Source organism: Carassius gibelio, chromosome A21 (genome assembly GCF_023724105.1).
Source record: "Carassius gibelio isolate Cgi1373 ecotype wild population from Czech Republic chromosome A21, carGib1.2-hapl.c, whole genome shotgun sequence".
Classification (NCBI taxonomy): domain Eukaryota; kingdom Metazoa; phylum Chordata; class Actinopteri; order Cypriniformes; family Cyprinidae; genus Carassius; species Carassius gibelio.
The window spans coordinates 9,680,949-9,702,554 of NC_068391.1; the positions used below are offsets into that span (position 1 = coordinate 9,680,949).

At 39.3% G+C, this 21,606-nt stretch overlaps 1 protein-coding gene across 2 annotated transcripts in view; it reads right to left on the reverse strand.

Annotated features, from left to right (window-relative positions):
• Positions 1 to 303: 303 nt before the first annotated feature.
• Positions 304 to 21,606, reverse strand: part of LOC127941758 (NAD(P) transhydrogenase, mitochondrial) — a 37,357-nt gene continuing 16,054 nt past the window's right edge. For both annotated transcript variants that reach the window (XM_052537138.1, XM_052537137.1), the window contains exons 12-22: positions 19,246 to 19,356; positions 17,714 to 17,859; positions 16,640 to 16,835; positions 15,938 to 16,171; positions 14,694 to 14,854; positions 13,077 to 13,256; positions 11,854 to 12,013; positions 9,553 to 9,634; positions 4,188 to 4,306; positions 3,816 to 3,931; positions 304 to 1,837 (exon numbers count right to left, since the gene is read on the reverse strand). In XM_052537138.1, coding sequence (XP_052393098.1) covers positions 1,697 to 1,837; positions 3,816 to 3,931; positions 4,188 to 4,306; positions 9,553 to 9,634; positions 11,854 to 12,013; positions 13,077 to 13,256; positions 14,694 to 14,854; positions 15,938 to 16,171; positions 16,640 to 16,835; positions 17,714 to 17,859; positions 19,246 to 19,356 — 1,646 coding nt within the window. In that variant the 3' untranslated portion in view covers positions 304 to 1,696. The remainder of the gene's footprint in view (positions 1,838 to 3,815; positions 3,932 to 4,187; positions 4,307 to 9,552; positions 9,635 to 11,853; positions 12,014 to 13,076; positions 13,257 to 14,693; positions 14,855 to 15,937; positions 16,172 to 16,639; positions 16,836 to 17,713; positions 17,860 to 19,245; positions 19,357 to 21,606) is intronic.

Genomic DNA, 21,606 nt, shown 5'->3' on the forward strand with positions numbered 1-21,606 from the left:
CAACCCTTTCACCTCTTAAGAGAGACTTGGAGAAGGTTCATGAAGATACTATCATGTCTGAGTGCCAATTGTTGCAAAGGTGAAAGAACCCACATGGACTTGAGATAAGAACAAACATCTCCACCCTTAACTCCAGACATAAAGGAGGAAAAACTGACAATGGATAATCACTGTCACTTGTGTGCAGATATTCCCTCATCAGAAGATGCAAGTGGCTTCTTCAACAGCCCAATCTAGGCATTGTGGTGCCCGCAACACTGAAGGCATGCAATATTGAGAAATGAAAGACCGTTCGTGCCATCGTTCTCTTATCAGGATGTTTATTAAGAGGGATGCTCTGTGATACAGTGGAGTGAGAAAAAACATTTCACAGTATGACATTAATTCATCACCATGGCACAACGAAACATTTGAAGACTCACCCTCTCCCCTCCCATGCATTGCGGCAAAGCAGAATTTTCAAAGCATCGTTTCTACGCAAGAACCTGTCTATACAAAAACATCCTGAAGGAGTGGGAGGGAATGCAAAAGTGTATATTAACCCAAACAGTGTTCGATAAAGAATTAATTTCCTTTGCAGCAACTGATTCCCTCACAAAATTTACTTCTTTTTCACATTTTAAACCATTTCTGAATCAGATGAAATTCAGCATCTAAACCTTCCTGCATCCCAAAAAAATCTACATCGATGAACAAACTACATGTGCCCCGTGCAGCCCAACTTGAGGCGAACATTAGCAGGAGTGTGTGATTGGGGAGGTGAGGGATTGTTTTGGTCGAATTGAAACTGTGGAGAGGTAGGGTTGTTGTAATGGTCAGTCTTGGTTCCTGTCTCTCATAGGATCTACTCCATTAGGTCCCGGTGGTTAAGTATAATACATATGTTCAAATCCCTGTCAAATACTGTGGAGGATTACTGCTGGGAACAGATTTGGGAGGACAACAGGGCAGATATACAGTGACTAAACTCACTGCTATGGTGACATTCACTTGAATCAAGAGTGGTTGGGGAATACAAATCATTTTATGGAGGAGCCACAGGTGTTTGGGATTCTGTGTGCAAATCTCCAGTGATATTAGCCATGACTTCATCTCACCAGCAATCCTTCAAAACTTCACGCTATTAAGAGAAAATGTGCATTGTTTAAATCTGGTCCTCTGAAGCTGCATCTGAAAAAGTTGATTTCTCACTTGGAACACCACCATACACCGCCAGCTGGTCACTTAATGCACACGGCAAATAAACAATGAATCAAGAAAAAGGAGAAAAAAAAAAAGCATACAGTTTAGAGTTTTTTATGGCTTATAAAATTAGTCATATGTATGCTAACACGTTTTTTTTTTTTTACAAATTGTTATGCTATATAAAACCCGATCTATAATACATACAAAACCAGATGATAACTGGTGAGCTTGCTTTATTAATGCTAATTAATGTGATGCTGTAATGGTTTTTTTCCCTTTTAACGTGACTTAAATGGGGGACCAAAAGAAGAACATTTAATGAAAAGTAAAACAAAAGTTCTGGAAATACTGAATAAACTATTTATATCTACAGCAAAAACCAAATGGGCATAAAGTGTGTCGTTAAGAGCTTGTTCTTATTAGAGCTAATTTATATCTAAGGGTTTATTGGGTTTGTTCGATCTCCGTGACTCATCTGGTGCAAACCAAGGTCAGATCTTCTCTTTCCTCTCTAGCCCTCCCGGACCTTGGCAGACAGAGCATCACAAGTCTTCTTGGCATCTCCCAAAAGCATGGATGTGTTTGGTTTGTAGAAGATAGGGTTGTCCACAGCAGCGTAGCCAACTCCCAGAGATCTTTTCATCACGATGATCTGAAGGGATGAAAGCAGATGCATTTGGTCTAATCCAGCAACAAAAGTACTTCATTGAATAAGTTGGAAAATTCACACTAAATAAAATCCTGTACAGTGCCCTTAGATTTTCAATGGATTTTTTTCCATTGAGTTAAACCAACTTATACAAACTCTTCAACATTATTCCTGTAAAGACTGCATGCACCTGCATATGAAGTGGTGGAGAAGGGTTTTAGGATTCGTACAAGAGGGTGCAAAAACAGCCCATGCTACCAACATGTAATCGTTATTTAAGTATCTGCCATTTACAAAATTAAGAGTCATTAGTGTCTTGAACACCAGTTTTTAGGCTGAACAGTTTCTGGGAAAATCGTCGAGAGCAGTGCTTTGATTGGGAGCATCTGTTTGGGAAGGAGGAACACTTGGTAATTGAATAAGTAAAACCAGAGAGGAGAGCCCTTGCCGCTGGTCTAGCTTTAGTGTTATTCAATACACTGAAAGATATTTGGAACGAAATGACCCTCAACTTGAGACTTCAAAATCAGCAGGCGGATCCTCTTAATATCATCATCTGTCCCTCAAAAGCCCTGCAGATGTTTAATGCCAGCCAGGTGATCAGGATGGCGTTCAGACACACCCATCCCCTCTTCTCAAAGACTCATGTGACCACTTTAACCAGGCTCAGCATCCCCCAGGACAGGACAACATCCTTTTGTTAAATTATTCATAGGGCAGCTGGTTTCAGTTGGGAATGAGGTTACACATGAAGGTCTTTAACATGGCTGGGAGCAATCAGTAGGGTGGATGTTGCACGAGATTGAGGATTACGAGACCAAGAGAGACAATCGACAGGGAAACTTCAGATTCTGCCGCACTATCATGTCATCAAGAGCGTCACTACATTCTAAGTTTGTCGAGTTCCCTTGCCGAGACTTGGCTACACTTCCAAGTTGCTACAAATATCCTTATTTGCTTTGGTTCAAAGTTCTAGTCGTTGCATAATTCCATATGGAACAATGTTAACAAGCTACACACAATTACTCTTGGGAGAAGGACAAGGTTTTTGCACATTCGCAAACGTCAAACCCCAATACTCTGAGTGATTTCCCTAGAGATGGTCTGGCCGCAGTGGGCCTGTCATGTGGTGAGGCACACCAGCCCCGCATTTTAGGGAAAGTATCGGTCGGATGCTCTGAAATGTCATCATTCCAGAACGAGCGAGTCAGCGCTAATGAAAGCAACGTGAGCTGGAGTCTTTCTGGAGATACACCTGGACCGAAGCGTGGTTACAGTGGGAACCAGCTGTAGGGATGGGATGTCGATTTTCAAATCGCTCTGGGTGGGAGAATGAGGGATGGTCTATATTACAATGCTTGAGAACACTTTGGCCATAAAAGTAAAGCCAGATACATATGGAGTATTTAGTATGTCATGTACAGTACCGTTCAAATGTTTGAGGTCTGTAACATTTTTTTGAAAGAAGTCTCTTATGCTGACAAAGGCTGCATTTATTTGATTCAAAATACAGTAAAAACCGTAATATTGTGAAAGCGTATTACCAATTTAAATTAACGGTGTTCCATTTGGATTTATTTTAAAATGTAATGTGTTGTTGCGATGACTAAGACAAATGTTCAGTACAGCTATTAGTCCAGTCTTCGGTATCACATGATCCTTTAGAAATTCTATTAATATGTTGATTTGGTGTCCAAAAAACATTTCTAATTATTATTTATGTGGAAAAATCAAATTTTTTTTGTGAAAACTGGTATATATTTTCCCCCGCGATTATTTGATGAAAAGACAGTTCAAAAGAACAAAAAGTTAGCCTACTGGAAATAGTATATTTTGACAAATTACACATTTCTTTGAACAACTGAATAGTTGTGAATATCGTGTGAAATCAGCTACAAAAAAAAAAAAAAAAGTTATGCTTTTAATACTATAACTCAATATTTAAATGTTGCAAGGCATTAACAGCTAATAAGATGCTCACCTGCTTGGACTTCCAGACCTCCAAAACAGGCATGCCAGCAATGATGGAGTTGGGGTCTTCTTGGGCCGCTGAGTTGACTGTGTCATTAGCTCCAATTACCAAAACCAGGTCAGTTTCTGAAAAACGATAATGGAAAGCACAATTATAGATAGATATATATATATATATATATATCTCTATATCTATATCTATATCTATATCTATCTCTATCTCTATCTATCTATATATATATATATATATATATATATATATATATATATATATATATATATATATATATATATATATATATATATATATATATATATATACACACACACACACACATTTATATCCCACAAATGACACCAAAAAAAAAAACGGATATTATACCAGGGAAGTCATGATTGATCTCATCCATCTCCAGCACAATATCATATGGCACACCAGCTTCAGCCAGAAGAACGTTCAGTTGGCCTGGCATACGACCAGCCACAGGGTGGATTCCAAACCTGAACACACACAAACACAATACAGATCAGTGACCTCTTAGATCCCCTGATAAACACATGGCATCCAAATAAAGCACTTTCCGGTTGTGCAGGACGACTCTCCATACATATGAGCAGGAGTCTTTGAACGTGGTTAAGTAGAAGTGCTTTGGGGCAGGCGTTAGGGTGTTTGTAAGAGGTTAAAAGATAGAAGGAAACAAGCAGAGGCTGAAGGTATCTTTTTAATTCCAGAGGTAGTAAAGTGCTTGAGCTCAGGGGAAATGGCTTGAGGAAGATGAGTGGATCCCTAGGGCACGTGGGCAGCTTTACGACTTCACTGTAAAAACAGAAGATGACAGCCAACAGGCTTTGGAGAGACACAGGAAGTGATATGCCTGCCTATTTTAACAAACATCATTTTGTGATTTTATTTGAGGTTTACACTGTTTTCAGATTCAGAAGTCACAGGGAACTGCAATTTAACTCAAAATCAACCAAAAAAAGTAACCAATACTAAGTTTTATTTCTAATAAAAAAAAAAAAAAAAAATAGGAACATTATCTAAACTGCTTTGCACAGGACAGGTATAGTAATCAAGTAAAAAACTAATCATCAATCAGAGGCAGTTAATAAGTTTTAAAAAAAGACAATAAAAAATTTAATTAAAAACAGCATTCAATCAATCAATTTCATTTATTTAATTTAAAATATAAAACCATTTAAAACAAGAAACTAAAATCATTTTATAATAATAATTACCATATTATAAAAATAAAGCCACCACACGGATTTCATTATCACAGCATTCAATCAGTCAAGTACATTAACTAAAGAGAGGGGCTCAGAAAATGATTATATATATATATATATATATATATATATATATATATATATTTAAAAACAGCTACAGACTGCTTTAAAGAACTAAAAGAATCAGAATCAGGCAAATTCTCAGAAAACATTTAAGTGTAAGGATCACAATCATAGTTTACCTGACCTAAGCGGTGTTGTTCTAATTAACATGTCAGAGTTGTTTACTTCATAATTAGTCCATTTCCAGAGCATTCAAGACAATTTGTGTAACATATTTGAGATCAATACACCATTTCACTTCATATTTGAATTGCTAAATAATCAATTAAAAAGAAATATACTTTAGTGGACTGGACTCTACATTTTCAAAACATGGGGATTGTCAATCAACTCTCACACTGACTTACATAAGCTGTAGCTGCATGCCCAAAACAGTCTGGGTGGACAATGAGCCCAAGCCCGATTCTACCATCTAACCCACCCCAACTGTTCGGCTATTCCCATTCCCATCTAACTGCGTTACACCACACTGTACAAACACACACTCTGAAAATAACCACGGACAACCTTCCAGCCCAGAGGAGATTCAGACTGCCTTCCTGCCCAAACCTCCTTTCAATGAAGCATCTTTATGGAGAGACGAAAGACAGAAACTGAATAGGAATGATAAGAAGACAGTTTAAACTGAGTCAATTCGACCCACAGTCCTCTCGACAGGGTGACACCCCTAGCCAATTATCCTGAAAAGAATTGGGGGAGAGCGGCGGGTGCGCTAGCTAATCTGTCCACTCTTTGGCCACCCATCTCCCCTTCTAATCAAATGCAACTGCTCTAATTGGCAGCAGATGCTGGGCTCTCAGATCAAACGAATGAACGAAAATTACACCAGCTTCCGGTCTGCATCTCTCCTCCACAATCACACAGTGCCCACAGCTGTAGAGAAAACAGGAATCTAGCTTATGCAACTGATCTGACAAGGTGGCAACTGAATGAAAGAAATTGACAATTGACTGTTTAAGTACCCCATAAGCTGCATTATGGGAAAAGGCACTGAAGGCTCACAAGAGAGTGGCAGTTAATGATAATCTGATGCAGCATGCAACAATCTCCATCACTGGCAATGTGGTTTTGAGCAAAGCATGGATGGCTGTGCACTTTGCGACCAAGTTGCTGACCACAGTGGAGACACAGTGATCAGCTGTAGCCTCGTGAAGAGCACATTCAAATCAGATGCAGTTTTACAGAAGACTGCAAATGTCTCTCACTTAGCCTTTTTGCTGCTTTAATAGAAAGAGAGAACAGGAAAAATTGGGGAGCGAAACATGTAGAACATTAAACTAAAAAATAAACTATTTAAACTATTTATATAAAAAAAAAAAAAAAAAAAAAAACAATTACATTGATTAATATTTAAAATGAATGTATGTACGTGCGTGTGTGTGTGTATGTAATGTATACATACATACATGCTATTTATAAATATAATAATTTATAAATGAATAATACATTTATAAACAATATACAGGAAATATACACACACTATTACTTTTACTACGGGGCTATTGAATGCTTGAATCTGAGTCGCTGATGAATGTTCTGAGGTGTGCAATTATTTTCTGGGAAACGCACGGCGAACGTAGTTCCAGGCAGCTCTCTCGACCGCATTAAAGTTCCATATCACTTTGCATTGTAAACAGTAATAACGGTCACGCAATTTGCACAAAAAGGTGTTTTCAGCGCTGCCCTGATGATTTTATCAGTTAGCATATATAGTGTAGCAACTTAAGGCTACACATGACATTTCTCTCTAGCAATGTAAAAACAGCGTTGTTTAGAAATTACAGAGGTACATTAGCCTAATTCACACAAGCTCTCTCTCTCTTTCTCTCACTCTGTGTGTGTGTCTCTGTCATTCTCTTTAATAACTTCATTAATAACTGCATTAGAATGCTATCAACGGCTCAAGCCTCCATTACCATCTTTAAAACGATGCTTTGGTTCTATCAAAAGAGGTGTTGGATGAGATGCGGAAGAAATAGTCCTACTCTCAATAGCGATTTAAGTACAAAAAAACAGACGAATTACTTTAAATACATGTTTTGAGGTGTGGTAACCGTAGCAAAGCGGAATAATTGACTCCGGATCGTTGAATTATTAGAAAAATAATGCACACCCGAGGTGTAACGGCCACTCCGCTTAGCCTTGTCAATTATTATAATTATTGTCTCACACACACACACATAATTTATAAAATATTCCTTAAATATAAATAAAACGTTAAAAATTAGAAATAAATATTTTTATTTTTATAAAAATGATAATGCGTGGCGTGAGCGTGGCGTTTCTGCTGCGTGTTAGGAGCGTGGTGCTGCCTCGCGTTTTCTGTGTCTTTACACACCAGAATCGTGCCTGACACGGCGCTGGCGCACTGCTGCTACTGTAGGTGACATAGAGGGAGGCCGCCGACAGACCAGGATCTTGTCTTCACGACAACAATATTTATACTTCATGTTGAGCATAAATATAAAGCCTACTGATAAAAGGACACCGTCAACAGTATTGATGGCAAAATAGACTATGTTTGACAGGTGCAATATGCCAGTGTTTTACCGGCCTAATGTTTTCAAAAGGCATCATGTGAGTGTGAACATTACTACAACTAGGAAAAAAACGATTGTAATTCAAACGCAGCTCCCGTCGGCATTTAAACAGACATTTGCTCTTAATTCCGATCGGTCCAATGCAATAATGAAATCTGAGCAGGTCTAAAAACTGAAACTGTTGATGCTGTAACTTTACACTTTGGAAAAGTTATATATATTTTTTAAATTTGAGAAGGCCTACAAGCTGGGATTGGTAATGCTGCACTGTAATCATAGTTATTTATATTTTTCATTATATTTTATTATATGATATTGGTTTGAGACTTATACTTATTGAGTATTTTATTTAGTGGAGAACTTTGCAGCAGTACTTTATTTCTTATTCTTTTTAATAAAATACATATATAAAATTAAAATAAACAAATTGTTAAAAAAAAAAGTTTATAGTAATGAACAACCTGCAGTTTAATGTTTGCATTTCTTTCCCTTACTGTACTGAAAATGAACCGAACTGTGACTTTAAAACCGAGGTAAGTACCGAACCGCGATTTTTGTGTACCGTTACACCCTTAATATATGCACACATACATTTTCAAATAATTACACATTTTAAAATATAAAAATAAATAAAAACATTTAAAATATTAAATGGTTTCAAATATAAATTTACATAAAAAGCAAACTTTGATTGTAGTTTTTAAATTTGGGACTAGACAAACTAATATTGAAGACAAAGGGAGAGCTAAAGGCACGCTCTGACCAGACATTATAGACCACTATAGCACCACTTATGTGTGGGTGACCCAAGTTCACATCTGGTTCTGGTCTTCCCACATCCCACCTCTTTTTCTTCTTATCTCCTGTCACTTCTTCACTGTCCCATTGTAAAAAAAAAAATAAACTGCCACCATCCACAGTATAAAACAAAAATTTGAAACTTTTGCATTGTGTTGCATGTTCTTATCATCAATATAACAAATACTAAAAGCACATGGTTGTTGAATCATCTCTAGGGTCAAGGACACAGTCTTTCCACGCCTTGCAACCTGAGAGGCTTCACCGGGACTGTGGAAAGTATTGCATAGCCTGCACCTGTCGCTCTGCTCATCACCGGCTCTTTCACTGCACTGGAGGCCTGGGGTTCACTGCGCTCTAAGATCACAGGGCATTGCATGTACACTGGAGAGGCAACAAAAGCCCCAGACAATAGAGCAACTGAATGATGACATTCAAAAGCACTCTTTGAAATGGATTAGTCCGACATGCAGAGAGAGCGGAGAGAGAAGGCTGCCATTCACAGGGTCACCACACTGACCTGCAACTAGTGAGTTCAAACACTCAAACAGCAGTACGGACAAGACTCACACCCCTTCAGAGAGACCAAAACCTACACAGACTAAACTACCAGGGAAAACCTTTGCCATTTTGGCTCGACTTTTAATAAACAGGAGTCCGTTCAGAGTCTGTTTTATCAAAAAGAAGAATAAAAAATAATAAATAACTTATTACTGTATTATTTGGATGGATTAAATCCATTACAGTTTTGACAGATAAATAATTAGGCTATATAATATAATTAGACAAGTGGAGCAAAGGAGAGAAAATAAAGCACCTCTGCAGAAAAAAAAAGAGGATTTAGGAAAAGAAAGGGGAGATTCCAAGTGTCATACAGTTCAATAATTCATAGGACGCTGTTTACTAATAAGGGGTGTCCTGCATCCACCACTGAGATGAATGAGAAATGTTAACGGATAGCTTTCTCCTGGTATCATGGATCTTGTGGTGCACACGTGGCTTAAAAAAGGTGTTGAATAACAGGTCAACAGCAAAGATTTGAAAATGACTTCTTACCTGACTTTCTTGCCCTGCTCAGACAGTGACTTGACCAGATCAGCAATAGGATACTGAGCTTTTGCTGCACACAGACCATAACCTGAAATAAGAGACGCAGCATTTAAAAGAGGAAACACACCTAAACAGACATGCAAAAATCAGCCGTTACTAAAATATGAAGCCTAGGAAACTCCCACTTTAAAACTCGAATGAACTCTGCATGATCCTGGCACATCTTTTTTATATTTTTACTAATCATCCTTCGCCTTTTTTTCCCCCCGATGTGTCATGTAAATTGATTTTACCATAATAAATAATCCCAACTTCTAAACAATAGGAAAAATCTGTTTTGAGAGTAAAGCAAACAAGAGACCTGCTCCCACTCATTTGTAGTACACAGATGAAATAATTCAAACCTGAATGACCCGCAGGATTCTAGACAAACTCCTAATGATTTCTTTCAGCTCTTTTTTTTCTTTTTAAGGCATTTCTTCTTAAAAAAACAGCCATGGTTGGCAAACTCCAAGCTTCAACAGTAAAGTCTTAACTATTTTCACAGCTGTCAATCAACTAAACTAACTATGACTACTTAAATTATACGAAAATGCGGAAATGGAAACAAGGCCATTGCTTACTCAGTGTAAAGACTGAGCGGACAAGGGAACCCCATTCAAAATATACTAAAAAGGGCCGACAACGCAAGGGAGGTTGATGGATGGATTTAGCAGCAAACGGGAGGAGAAAATTGAAGTGGGTTCAATTATGTGTTACTTAGCAGTGCAGAGCTCAACAAAAAAGATGGAGCGATCATCCAGTGCGAGTATAGCTACTAGGGCTGCACGATGTGTTGTTTAAACATCGATATCGCGATGTACGAATCCACGATAGTCACATCACGTGATGTGCGATGTAACTGTCGTAGTTGAGCCGTTATTCCTTAACTGTACGGGCCAGCTGCTACTTGGCCCTTGACGAATGTGATTCACGGAGAGCGCGTGAGAGAGAGCGAGTGAGCCCCGGCCGCACGCTCACCGTCTTCAAACAACACGAGTGCTGTCTTGCTCTCTTCTCCCCCTTTGCGCATATTAATCAATTGACATGATGGTGTCGATGTTTAAATCATTTAAAATGAGAATGTAAGTGCTCACCCCATTTTTGTTTTTAAGAAAAAATATGATTAGGTTTCATATTGCAATATATAATCGCAGAAAAATTAAATATCGCAATGTCATTTTTTCCCAATAACGTGCAGCCCTAATAGCTACCATTCCTAAACATTTTCATGTTGTTCATGTTTCATTTTTATGTTACCATTTGGTGCAATAAGTTCTCACATCCCTTTGTGGCTCATACCAACAGACCACGGTGCTCATGATGGTCAGGCCTGTGTCAGTGAACAAAGGGCTTTCTCATTTTGGCAGTGGCAGAACAGGCAACGGACAAGAGGGGGAAATCTGGATGCCTCGGAGCCTGCTGGATGGCCATTTGTTTTAAATAAAAGGGGCCGTCTCTGTTGTGCTTGGCCCTCTAGTCTTGTTTACTCTGGACTGCGCTGTTTATTATCGTTTGTTCTTTTCTTTATGTTCACATTCCCACATCTTATCGCTCATCTTTTCCACTGTCCTGTCGCCTCCGAGGTCTTGATCTTCTCGACCTGCTGTCGGACCATAAAACGCAACTATAAAATGGTGCATTGCGGAGAACAAAGCAGCGTGAGAGTTGCAGCCGTTGCTGGAGGACATAACGGAGACCCATGCTAAGATGGTTTAAAGGAACCAGCCCCAGACAAATATTCAACTCCAACTAAAATGTTTGCCAACTGAACTTGTACTGAAGGTACACACAGTTAAAGTTTGTCTGACATCCTGCTCAGTCAGCTAGCTGTATCTGGGCAAAAGAAACATGGCATGACGCTGCCGGAAGAGATAAAACTAACACCACCTCCCACAGATCGCCTCACACGAAACAATGCCACAAGAGGCCAACCGTCCCATCCCACACAAAAAAAAAAAACACGTTGAAGGAGTAGAGCCTAAACAGACAAATAAAAAGTGCACACGAATGTGTCTAGGGATTCAAAATTATGAGCGAGAGTTTAAGACCCTCTCAGAACAAGCCCCAGCAGGCCTCAGGGTGCACTCTGGGGGGGATAGTCCCGCACAGGAGGGGTCAGAAAATTACCAGTGATGTAATGGGGGTGAAGCGAGGTTGCTTTAAAAGACATAACAAAGGATTGTTTGAAGTCAATGACTGTACGCTCCAGATCTAGTTTAAACCAAGGAGTTTCAGATGTGCAAGGCTACAAAGGGCCTCCATTACCTGGAACGATGATGATATTCTGAGCCTCCTTGATCATCTCCACCGACTGATCCACGTTGACCTCAGTGTGGGTACCTGTGATCTCCATGGGCTTGCCCGTGCCGGTGGATGACGTGCCGTAGCCACCCAAAATAACATTTGCCAGTGAGCGGTTCATGGCCTAATGAAAGAAAAAAATAATTCAGGAATTCGGAATATGAAAACGGCCTCTCAGCGGAATAAATCAAGATTGTGTTAAGAAAATGGGTCTCAATATAAAATGTAGCCATTATTAACAGGATATTAAGAAGCATGCCAGATAGGCAAAGTGACTCAAGTGGAATATGCATATGAAGGAAGAATAAAAGCGGGTACATGTAAAATGATACCATTTGTCCAACTTAAAACTAAACCGAGGTGTTGAAATCCCAAGTACCACTGGGGTGCAAGCCTTTGGAGTCATTATAACAGGAACATCCAGTCTTGAGATCAAGATTTTTTTAGACTTTTAGATTTTAGACATGCATGTTCTGCAATCTAATATTAATTAGGTTATGCACAAATTATTTAACATGATCTTTGACAGTTTTGATAACAGTCTGTGTGATGAAACGATCCACTGATCAGCATTATTTGCTCATTTTATAGCCATAACACAAATGCAAACCATAACATTACTATTAGAAACAACTGAAAATCAAGTAAATAACATTTCAAGAGTTATTTTGCATAAATCTAAAATACAAGTTGTCATTGGGTTTTCTACTTTGAGAACATCTGCCTTCTAACTGACCTAAAATAATGACTTATATATATATAATATACTACAGTTAAAAAGCATAAATGTTTTCAACCTTGATAATAATAAGAAATGATTTGTGAGCACCAAATTCAGCATATTAGAATGATTTCTAAAGGATCAAGTGAAGAATGGAGTCATAAGGACTGCTGAAAATTCAGCTTTGCAATCAAAAAAGAAAAATTGCAAAGTTACAAGCATTTTCAAAAATTGTTATATTACATTTTTATATAAACAAATGTCAAATAATATATTTACATTTAATGCAAATTAATGTGCATGTAGTGATTCATAAAATATGCGGAATATTTGGAATTATTTTTAAAGCCTATGGGCTGGAGAAAACACTGCCACTGTCAATTTTTAAGACTAATAACAACCACAACTTTATTAAAATAGGTGGGAACAAAATCATGGAGTGAACTTTGTGAGACTGGGAACTTACCACACACATGATGTAGGAGAGGATTGCTCCAGAAGAGCCAATGAGAGCACCCACAATGGTCAACAAGTTGTTATTGAGCAGGAAGCCTTCAGCGCACAGGGCCCAGCCGGAATAGCTGTTTAGCACTGTGATCACCACTGGCATGTCAGCCCCCCCGATGGCGGCTGTCAGGGTCAGGCCCTACACAAAAAAAAAAAAAAAAAAAAAAAAAAAAAAAAAAAAAAAAAACAAAAAAAAAACAAAAGCAGGGTTAGAATGAGGGTCAGATAGAGAGAAAAAAAAAAAAAAAAAAAAAAAAGAGGGTGGAGATCAAAGGTTACGGTGATGACAAGTGAGCAAAGCACAACAGTAACCCGATTCCATCATTTAAACAAAAAGAAAGTCCACCAAAAGAAAAACGCACAAGCCTGAGGTATGCGCATTGTACACAAGGTTCGTTTTTAGAAAATGAAATGCGATCTAGTGCAAGCCAGAGCAACATATTTCACACAGATTTGGTTGCAATGGGCTTCAATTAAGGCATGAGGTGTTTGTCAAAACACAGTATTCGTTTCACACGTCCATGATATCATCCCTGTATTATTAAACAATGTACCTTCCTCGGGGAAAAGGCCTAAACAAAGCCAGCTACCACACATCTTGTAAAAAATTCCTTCGAACAAGCAAGAAAAAAAAAAAAAAACTGTGAATATGAAGAATAATCAGTGCAAAAAGAGCCAGACGCCATACTGCAGGTGATTGTTTATCTTCATGGAAGTAAAAGGAGCTGTATAAAATTGTCAGCTTCCTGATTATTGACAAATGACGTAAGCTACATGACGCCAATGTTTACCAAGACTCCGGAAGCGTTCCCTCCAAATTTCATGATTGTGGTTTACGTCTATCTGTCATCATATGGTGGTGTGCTCTTATGGATTATATAAAATAAATAAATAAAACTAAAAGCAAAGGGATTCAGGTTTCATGAACTGCAGGGCTTACCTATGTAACGGAACAGACCTTTGTGACTAAAAGAAGTTGTATGTGCTGTAGTTGCACACAATCTTCTCAATCTCTGACCTCAAGTCAAAATCTTAATCTTTACATTACATCCTCATACCAAAAGTAAACGGAATACAAACCAAATGTGACATTTTATAAACAACTGTCCCTACTTAAGATAGCAGTAGGCCAATATATTGGCTGATGGAGCATGTCATATTTGGAGATTTTTACATGCTGATTTACAGAATCGCTCCAAGCATCACTTCCAAATGTAGCACAGGAGGAATGCAGAAATAAAACTACACTCTACTCAATATTCAGTTTCGTCACTTCAGTGAAAAAGTCGGCAGCAATTTCTTCCCCATTATAATTTATCAGCATAGTTTCACAGAAAATTGCAACAAAAAAAAGGACTTTAAGCCATACATACTTAACCATTATTATTAATGAACAATTATTGATTATAAAAAAAACTGTTAAAATTTTGTTTTGAAATTAAACATTTTGGCCATCAGCTACCAAGTAATTTACCAAAAAAAAAAAAAAAAAAAAAAAAGCATCTGAACCACCCAGCAAGACTTATAAAAGATAACCTAATGAATGCAATTTTGAGAGCCTGTGTGAATCCCTTACCATGACAGCAGAGAGTGCAGACACGGAGCCCAGGCAGGTCAGGCCGGTGGTATAGCTGGGATCAAGCATGTAGGGGATCATGCCACCCACACTGGCTGCCATGAGGGAGGCGTTCAGCGCATGACGACCAGGAAGCATAAGCGGAGCTGAGTTCAGGAGACCTGCAAGAGGAGCAAGGCGAGTGAGAAGAGCAACACAAAAAGTGGGTTAGCATGTACACCGGACAACATGTGCTGTTTGGGAACACGATGAGTGAAACACAATTAGTTGAGAACTTCTAAGAAACGAGAAGCTTGTTTGAGTCGTGCTCTAAACAAAAGTACACAAATGCATGTTGTGTTGTTAAAGAGCTCTTTAATCAGCTGCTAGTGATCTGTAAACTATTAGAATATGTACGAGACATATCATCAGCCCAAGACAAGTATGTGTGCAGGCAAAACTCGTAACAGCAGGAGCTGAATCAATAACTCTTAAGCATTAGCTGCGTAACTAGTTAGCAATACTGCTGGACTGGGTGATTATGTACAGTATTCTACACCGGCCCCCCTTTTAGGCTGAAAGAAAAACTCACAAGGATCAAAATGAGACTTCTAATCTGTTTTATCAGCGGAGGCCTGCAGGCTTCAGAGCGGCTGTAGTGGTTGAGGAATGGGAAAGCTCCTGAAGATAATGCGTTCCAGCTTTGAGGGACAAGTGGAAAATGACTGGGGGACGGAGGGACTAATTAGTGCCAAATTCTGAGAGGTTCCGCCTGGCCAAGCTTTAAACATGAGGCATGTGTGGTACCGGTGGGCCGATGAGTTAACAAACAAAAACGCACCAGACAAGGAGGACCTGGACCCACAACATTGGGATTTCTAATAGGGCTTCACGATTAATAGAAATAAAACTGAACCACAATAGCCCTAGTGCAAAAATCTATTAATTTAATATATGCATTGCATATTTCAGAGTGAAGCGTGGCACTGTGCTCTTTTTCATGATATCAGATCATGATCTTGTGTGTTTTAGTATCTAGGAGCAGTACAGTTCACAGTAAATGTCTCTGGGCCACACTGACTATCATTGTATACACAAAACAACCGTTTGTTCTGGACTCCCTGACATTCATTTTACGAACATAAACTGTTCTTCAAAATATCTTCTCATGTATTGCACATTCAAAACAAGGCATACAGGTTTAAAAACATGAAGGTGACTGAATTATGCCTTGAACTGTAATTATATAACCAAACAAGCAGGACCTTGAAGTTTGCCATAAGCCACCAGAGATCCGCTGAAGGTGACTCCACCGATGTAGGTCCCCAGGTAGGCCACGATCTTGGTGAGGTTGGCCGCAGGGTCGGTTGCAAAGTGGGGATACTCCACCATGTACTCTGCCACGCAGGTGAGCACGGCCGCCAACCCCACCAGACTGTGGAAAGCGGCAACGAGCTGCGGCAAGTCCGAGATCTGGATCTTCTTGGCGATGGTCAAACCTGCGGACAAGAAGGGGGAATTCAGGCCTGTTGGTAAACGGGTCACATCCGGTGAACCGGTCTGTGTGTGTGTGTGTGTGTGTGTGTGTGTTGATGTGAATCTGGAGTGCAGGTTGGAGGAAAGAAAGAGTGTGTGTAGGGGGCATGTTTGGGGCGGGCTGAGACCTCAGGGTGGAAGCATCTGGAAACAAGCAGACTTCTGGTTTGAGCTGGGGAAGGTCGGGATGGTTTAAACTACATTCCAGCAGGTTTCCAGGAATAATTAGCAATTTAGATTAGACATGACTGGCTACAAAGCGCGATACCGTGCTGTGTGACTTACACGACATGATGACCATTACCTGGCTTTGCGGGGAAATCACAAGGTCATTTCCAATTTATATTCACACACTTGGAGGTTCAAAGGCCACTGACTAAAGAAGAAATGCACACAAACAGAAGCATACACACTCACACACATACACTCACCAGCAGTGCCACCCACTGCCATGGCTGCACTCATCTGTGCCATGAGCTCAGGGGAAGGTTTTAGAGCTCCAAAAGTTGCAGCAATGCCACCGGCTACTCCGATCATGCCCAGGGCATTACCGAGACGAGCCGTGGACTGGGTGGACAGACCAGCCAGAGCCCCCACACAGCACAAGCCAGAGCCCAAGTACATCATCTGCACACAAAGGGAAGGTTTGCAGGAAGTGAGGAAATAAATCTTCCAGAATCCATTTCTCTTTTGCACAACTAGGAACATCAACCACTGTTATTTTAGTATTATTTCTATACTACATATACTATATAATACAACATATATTTTTACAATTATATTTTTGAAACTTACTTTTTTTTTTTAAATAAATAAAAGTTTAAAAGATTAAGTTTTTCCATCTTATATTTATTTTATTTCAGCTTTATTTCAATAAAAATAATTTGTAATAGTTTTAACCGTCTCCACTGTAACTATATGCAACTATTTTTGTCTGTCTGCTATATTGAGAAGTTCGAACTTAGCGGAGTATATTTCAGGAGTAATGCTAAGATCAAACAAGTTTCAAACAAGCATTTTAGTACATTAGTATATGGATGTTTTTGCGTTTTAAGAGGAGGCAGGAACCGGCGAACCTTATAATAAAATAAACACAAAAGAGCGCAACAGTCGTGCGCGAGGGGCTGTCACGCTCTTTTGTGTTTATGTTTCTACACAAACAGAAACAAAACACAAAATAAAACCCAGGTCTGGTCCTCTCTCATCCAACACTGTTGACACTTCTGCTTTTATCCTTCCGGAGCTCCTCCATGGCCCTCGAGACCCCCTTATTAACTCCACCGGCCTCGCTCCATTCCCACAGTGCTCGGCCCCGCCCCTCTCACAGTATTGCTGTTCTTTTGCTTTCTATTGTAATGTACACTACTGTAACTGTAGCCTGTAAGGTGCTATATAAATAAACAATCGAACTAATGAAACAAAGTAACCTCATGATTTTAAGGGTAAGATTCAGATCCACAGTACAAATAGTGCAGAAGAGTTGCTATTAAGTAATGCAGCCTTACCTGTTCAATGTTGTAGCCGCTTTGAAGAGCCACCCCATAACCTCCAACAAACAAACCAGCAGGAAGAAGATACAAGTAGTGGTACTCTGGAGGATCAGTGGGCCGCTTGAACATGTCCAACATCCTCTGAGTAACCAAGAAACCACCTGATCAAACAAAATCAAAGAAACAGAACACGGCATAAACACAGTATACAAGTTAAAATGTGTGTGTGGTGTGTATGTGTGTGTATATATATATACACATACATACATACATACATATATACATATATATATACATCAATTCTTAACATCAATTAATTTAAATGTGTAAAACATCCAAATTGAGTTGCAGAAGGACGACGAAGAATGACGGGAGCCACTCATCTGCTGCTCATTAGCAAAGTATTTTTAAACTGCCATGTGATTGCATTTACATTCATTTTCCTGGCTTGCGCTGTCCTAGCCAAGCATCTTACTAGGACGGTTACCAAACCAAAGCTTTTCATTCGAAACTCAGACGGATATCCAGTTTCACTCAAACCTTAGTGACCCGTTCCCCTGAGGATCCCGGTGAAATATTTAAACTCAGAAGTAAATGTACTCAGACGAGTGAACACAATGCATACAGCATTAGAAGGACCGTTCCGTTTTCCCACAATTAAATGTGAAGGATTTCCAGACATTACAGCCGGGCCAAAGAATAAAATATGTTTTCATTCCTGTCATTAATGGAGCAGGTTCACCATAAATTCCTTGTCTTTTATTGAAATTAAATTGGAAAGGGCAATTGTTGTTTTTTCCCTATATGCACTTGTAACAATAAAAATGGTCGAAAAGAGGATAGGAAAAAGCGACCAAAATGTCCATATTTCAAACTTTAAAGGTTTATGGGTAATGGGACTGTGGGACGAAACACTGAGTATGAGGAATGGAAATAACAAAAACCATCTTTCAACTGAAATTAAACACCTGCCTTCTAAGAAGATAAATATATAAATCCAGACACTTTATGTGAGCTGGAACACAAATCAAAAACCTGTTATTGTAGCATGATGAAAAATGTCTGTAAAAGCCTAGTAGCATGCCATTAAATCACTAACTCACCCTCTGACCTGGACTAGTGACTCGGCCAACCGTACTATGATGCTAAATGAATGGGTCAAATGGATTCAGGATGGCATTTTGGCCAACTGCCCGCTTCAAGCCATTTTTTCCCTTTTCCTCCTTAATGGCCCTGTTGGTTGGTTTTGAGCAGAGACTGATTTATGACATGGCCGAGGCTCTTTGAAGCAAAAACTGCCGTGCTGACATTTCCTGTTTCAGGTGTGAGGTTTGACGGACTAAACTATTCCACCTGGAAGGAAAGGAATACGCCGCTCTTCTCACGAACACAAGATGCAGGGCAGCCAGAGGGCAGCGAGCGGCACGAGTACAGAGCCCTCACCTGCTTGCATCTGTAATCTTGCTCAGCTTTCAGCCTCCGACATTTTAACGGTGTTTTATCTTTCACTGTTGGCAGGTACAGGATCGTGTGTTCAGTGCACTCACCAGCGATGTTGACGGAGGAGATGAAAGCAGCCAGTACGGCCAGGGTCTCGGCTGTGCTGCTAGGGAGAAATCCACCACCCATGAGGGAGAGGCCACCAACAGCAGTCAAACCTGAAAACACATGGCATCCCCGTTATAACCATAAACAAACAAAAAATAAAATATATTTCAATTGTAATACATTTTAGAATATTTTAATTACATTTATGTATTACAATACATTTAATAATATTTAAATTTAGTCTCAAACTACATTTTATACAGTTTATATAAAATTGGCATTGAATGAGAATTAATCACTAATTTGAAATGGTTGAAAATTTTTTAATCTAATCAAAAAAATCTTAATTTATTTTTAAACAAAAAGGTTGATTGAAAAAAAAAAAAAAAATTATCAGAATACTCCACAAATTAGTAAGGAAGGGATTTTAAAAAAAAATGTAGTTTTAAAAAAAGATAATTATTTTTATATTAATCTTTCAACTTATCAAATAAATAATTTAATAATTTGATTCAGATTCAGATTCAGATCAGGACTTCAGAGTGCATATGAAGTGAAGTGACATTCATTCAGCCAAGTATGGTGACCCATACTCAGAATTTGTGCTCTGCATTTAACCCATCCGAAATGCACACACACAGAGCATTGAACACACACACACACACTGTGAGCACACACCCGGAGCAGTGGGCAGCCATTTATGCTGCGGCGCCCGGGGAGCAGTTGGGGGTTCGATGCCTTGCTCAAGGGCACCTAAGTCGTGGTATTGAAGGTGGAGAGAGAGCCGTTCATGCACTCCCCCCACCCACAATTCCGTCCGGCCCGAGACTAGAACTCACAACCCTTCGATTGGGCCACGACTTCCCCGCAAAATAACCAATCTGACAATAGCTACTACACTTTATATTCTAGATACTACACAAATATTAGTGACACTGATTCCAAAAATGTGCATTTTACCAGAATATGGCGCTATCGTGGAATAGCTATTAAACTAAGGAGAACGATTTTTGAATTATTGCATCCATGCTGATTAATAAAGCATATATTGATAAACAATTATCACGATTCACCAGATGAAATTTGCATTTGTTTCCAAATTCGCTTTGAAACTGTGACTATTAGAGGGTGAAAGCTAAGACTTGTTTTGTTGTGACTTGAAATAAAGCACCATTCCACTAAAAGTATTACGTAATATGCTTGACACTGGTACACAGTACTCTCAGTGCTCAAAACAAGTCATTTGTAACTCATTTTTACTGGGAATTAACGAGGACAACACTGGCATCCCCAAGGGAAATCTGATAACCATCAGCTCTTTAAATCGCTTTCAAATGCTTCCGCGGCATCGACTCGACTGACCAAACCTGAGGTGGCCCTGATAGTTAGCGGTATCTTAAGTCAATGAAGTGTGTAACTGTTGGGAAGCATTTCCTCTCACTTTGTAATTCTGAAGTAACAATTGATTACAGACCAGCTTGCGAGCCAAGAGCACGCTACCACAATGCTGCAGGAAACACAACAGATGATTTGTAAACCTCCACAGGCACGAACCGCCACACACGCACCCAGACATACAAAGGCCTGGATATCTGTAAAATAAAACCCTTGGATGAATTTGAAAGATGCTGGAGTCTGCTCCAGATCCACAAATGGATTGCTGTTGTTCTAATGGCTGGATAAGATTTCTGACTTTCTGTGATCATGGAGAATAAAGCGACGAGGTGTTTGGAAAGCATAGCTGTTTTAAGCAATGACACATCCATTAGGTCACCAAAATGGACCCAAAAACCAATATCTAATAGCCTAAGTTCATCTGTAAAGATTCCTTGGATCAGGTGATGTTCAAACGCTCATATCAAGCGATGTGGAGTCATTCTGATTCACCAGTTTCAGGTAGATTAAAGAGCAAGAGAGGAACTCTACTCCACCAGGAGCAAAAGAGTAACTTTATGCTTCTGGAAAAGTTCTCCCACACTTTCAATGAGAATGAGAAATTCCACATTAGTGGCTTAACGTCTCGGTCACTTTTGTGAGAGCTTCATTACTTTTGGCACCGAAAGAAGCGAATTCCAACTCGCTCACATTTCCAGGCCTGTGAAAGACCCAGTTCAATACGTGTCAAATATGCAAGACCTCATATGCAAAGATGACAAAGAAAAGCAGGAGACTGTCTCTACAAGACTAATAAAAGTAATTCACAGGAAGTGTGCAGTAGGTCGCGGGAAACTAATTGCTTCAGTTGATTCCCCGCACTCTTGATGTGAAGTTTATAGTTCTCTTGACATAAAGGACTCTTTAATGCAGACCACCAAGGACTTAGTGGTGTTAAAAACAATGATACCTTTCCTGGTTTCTCA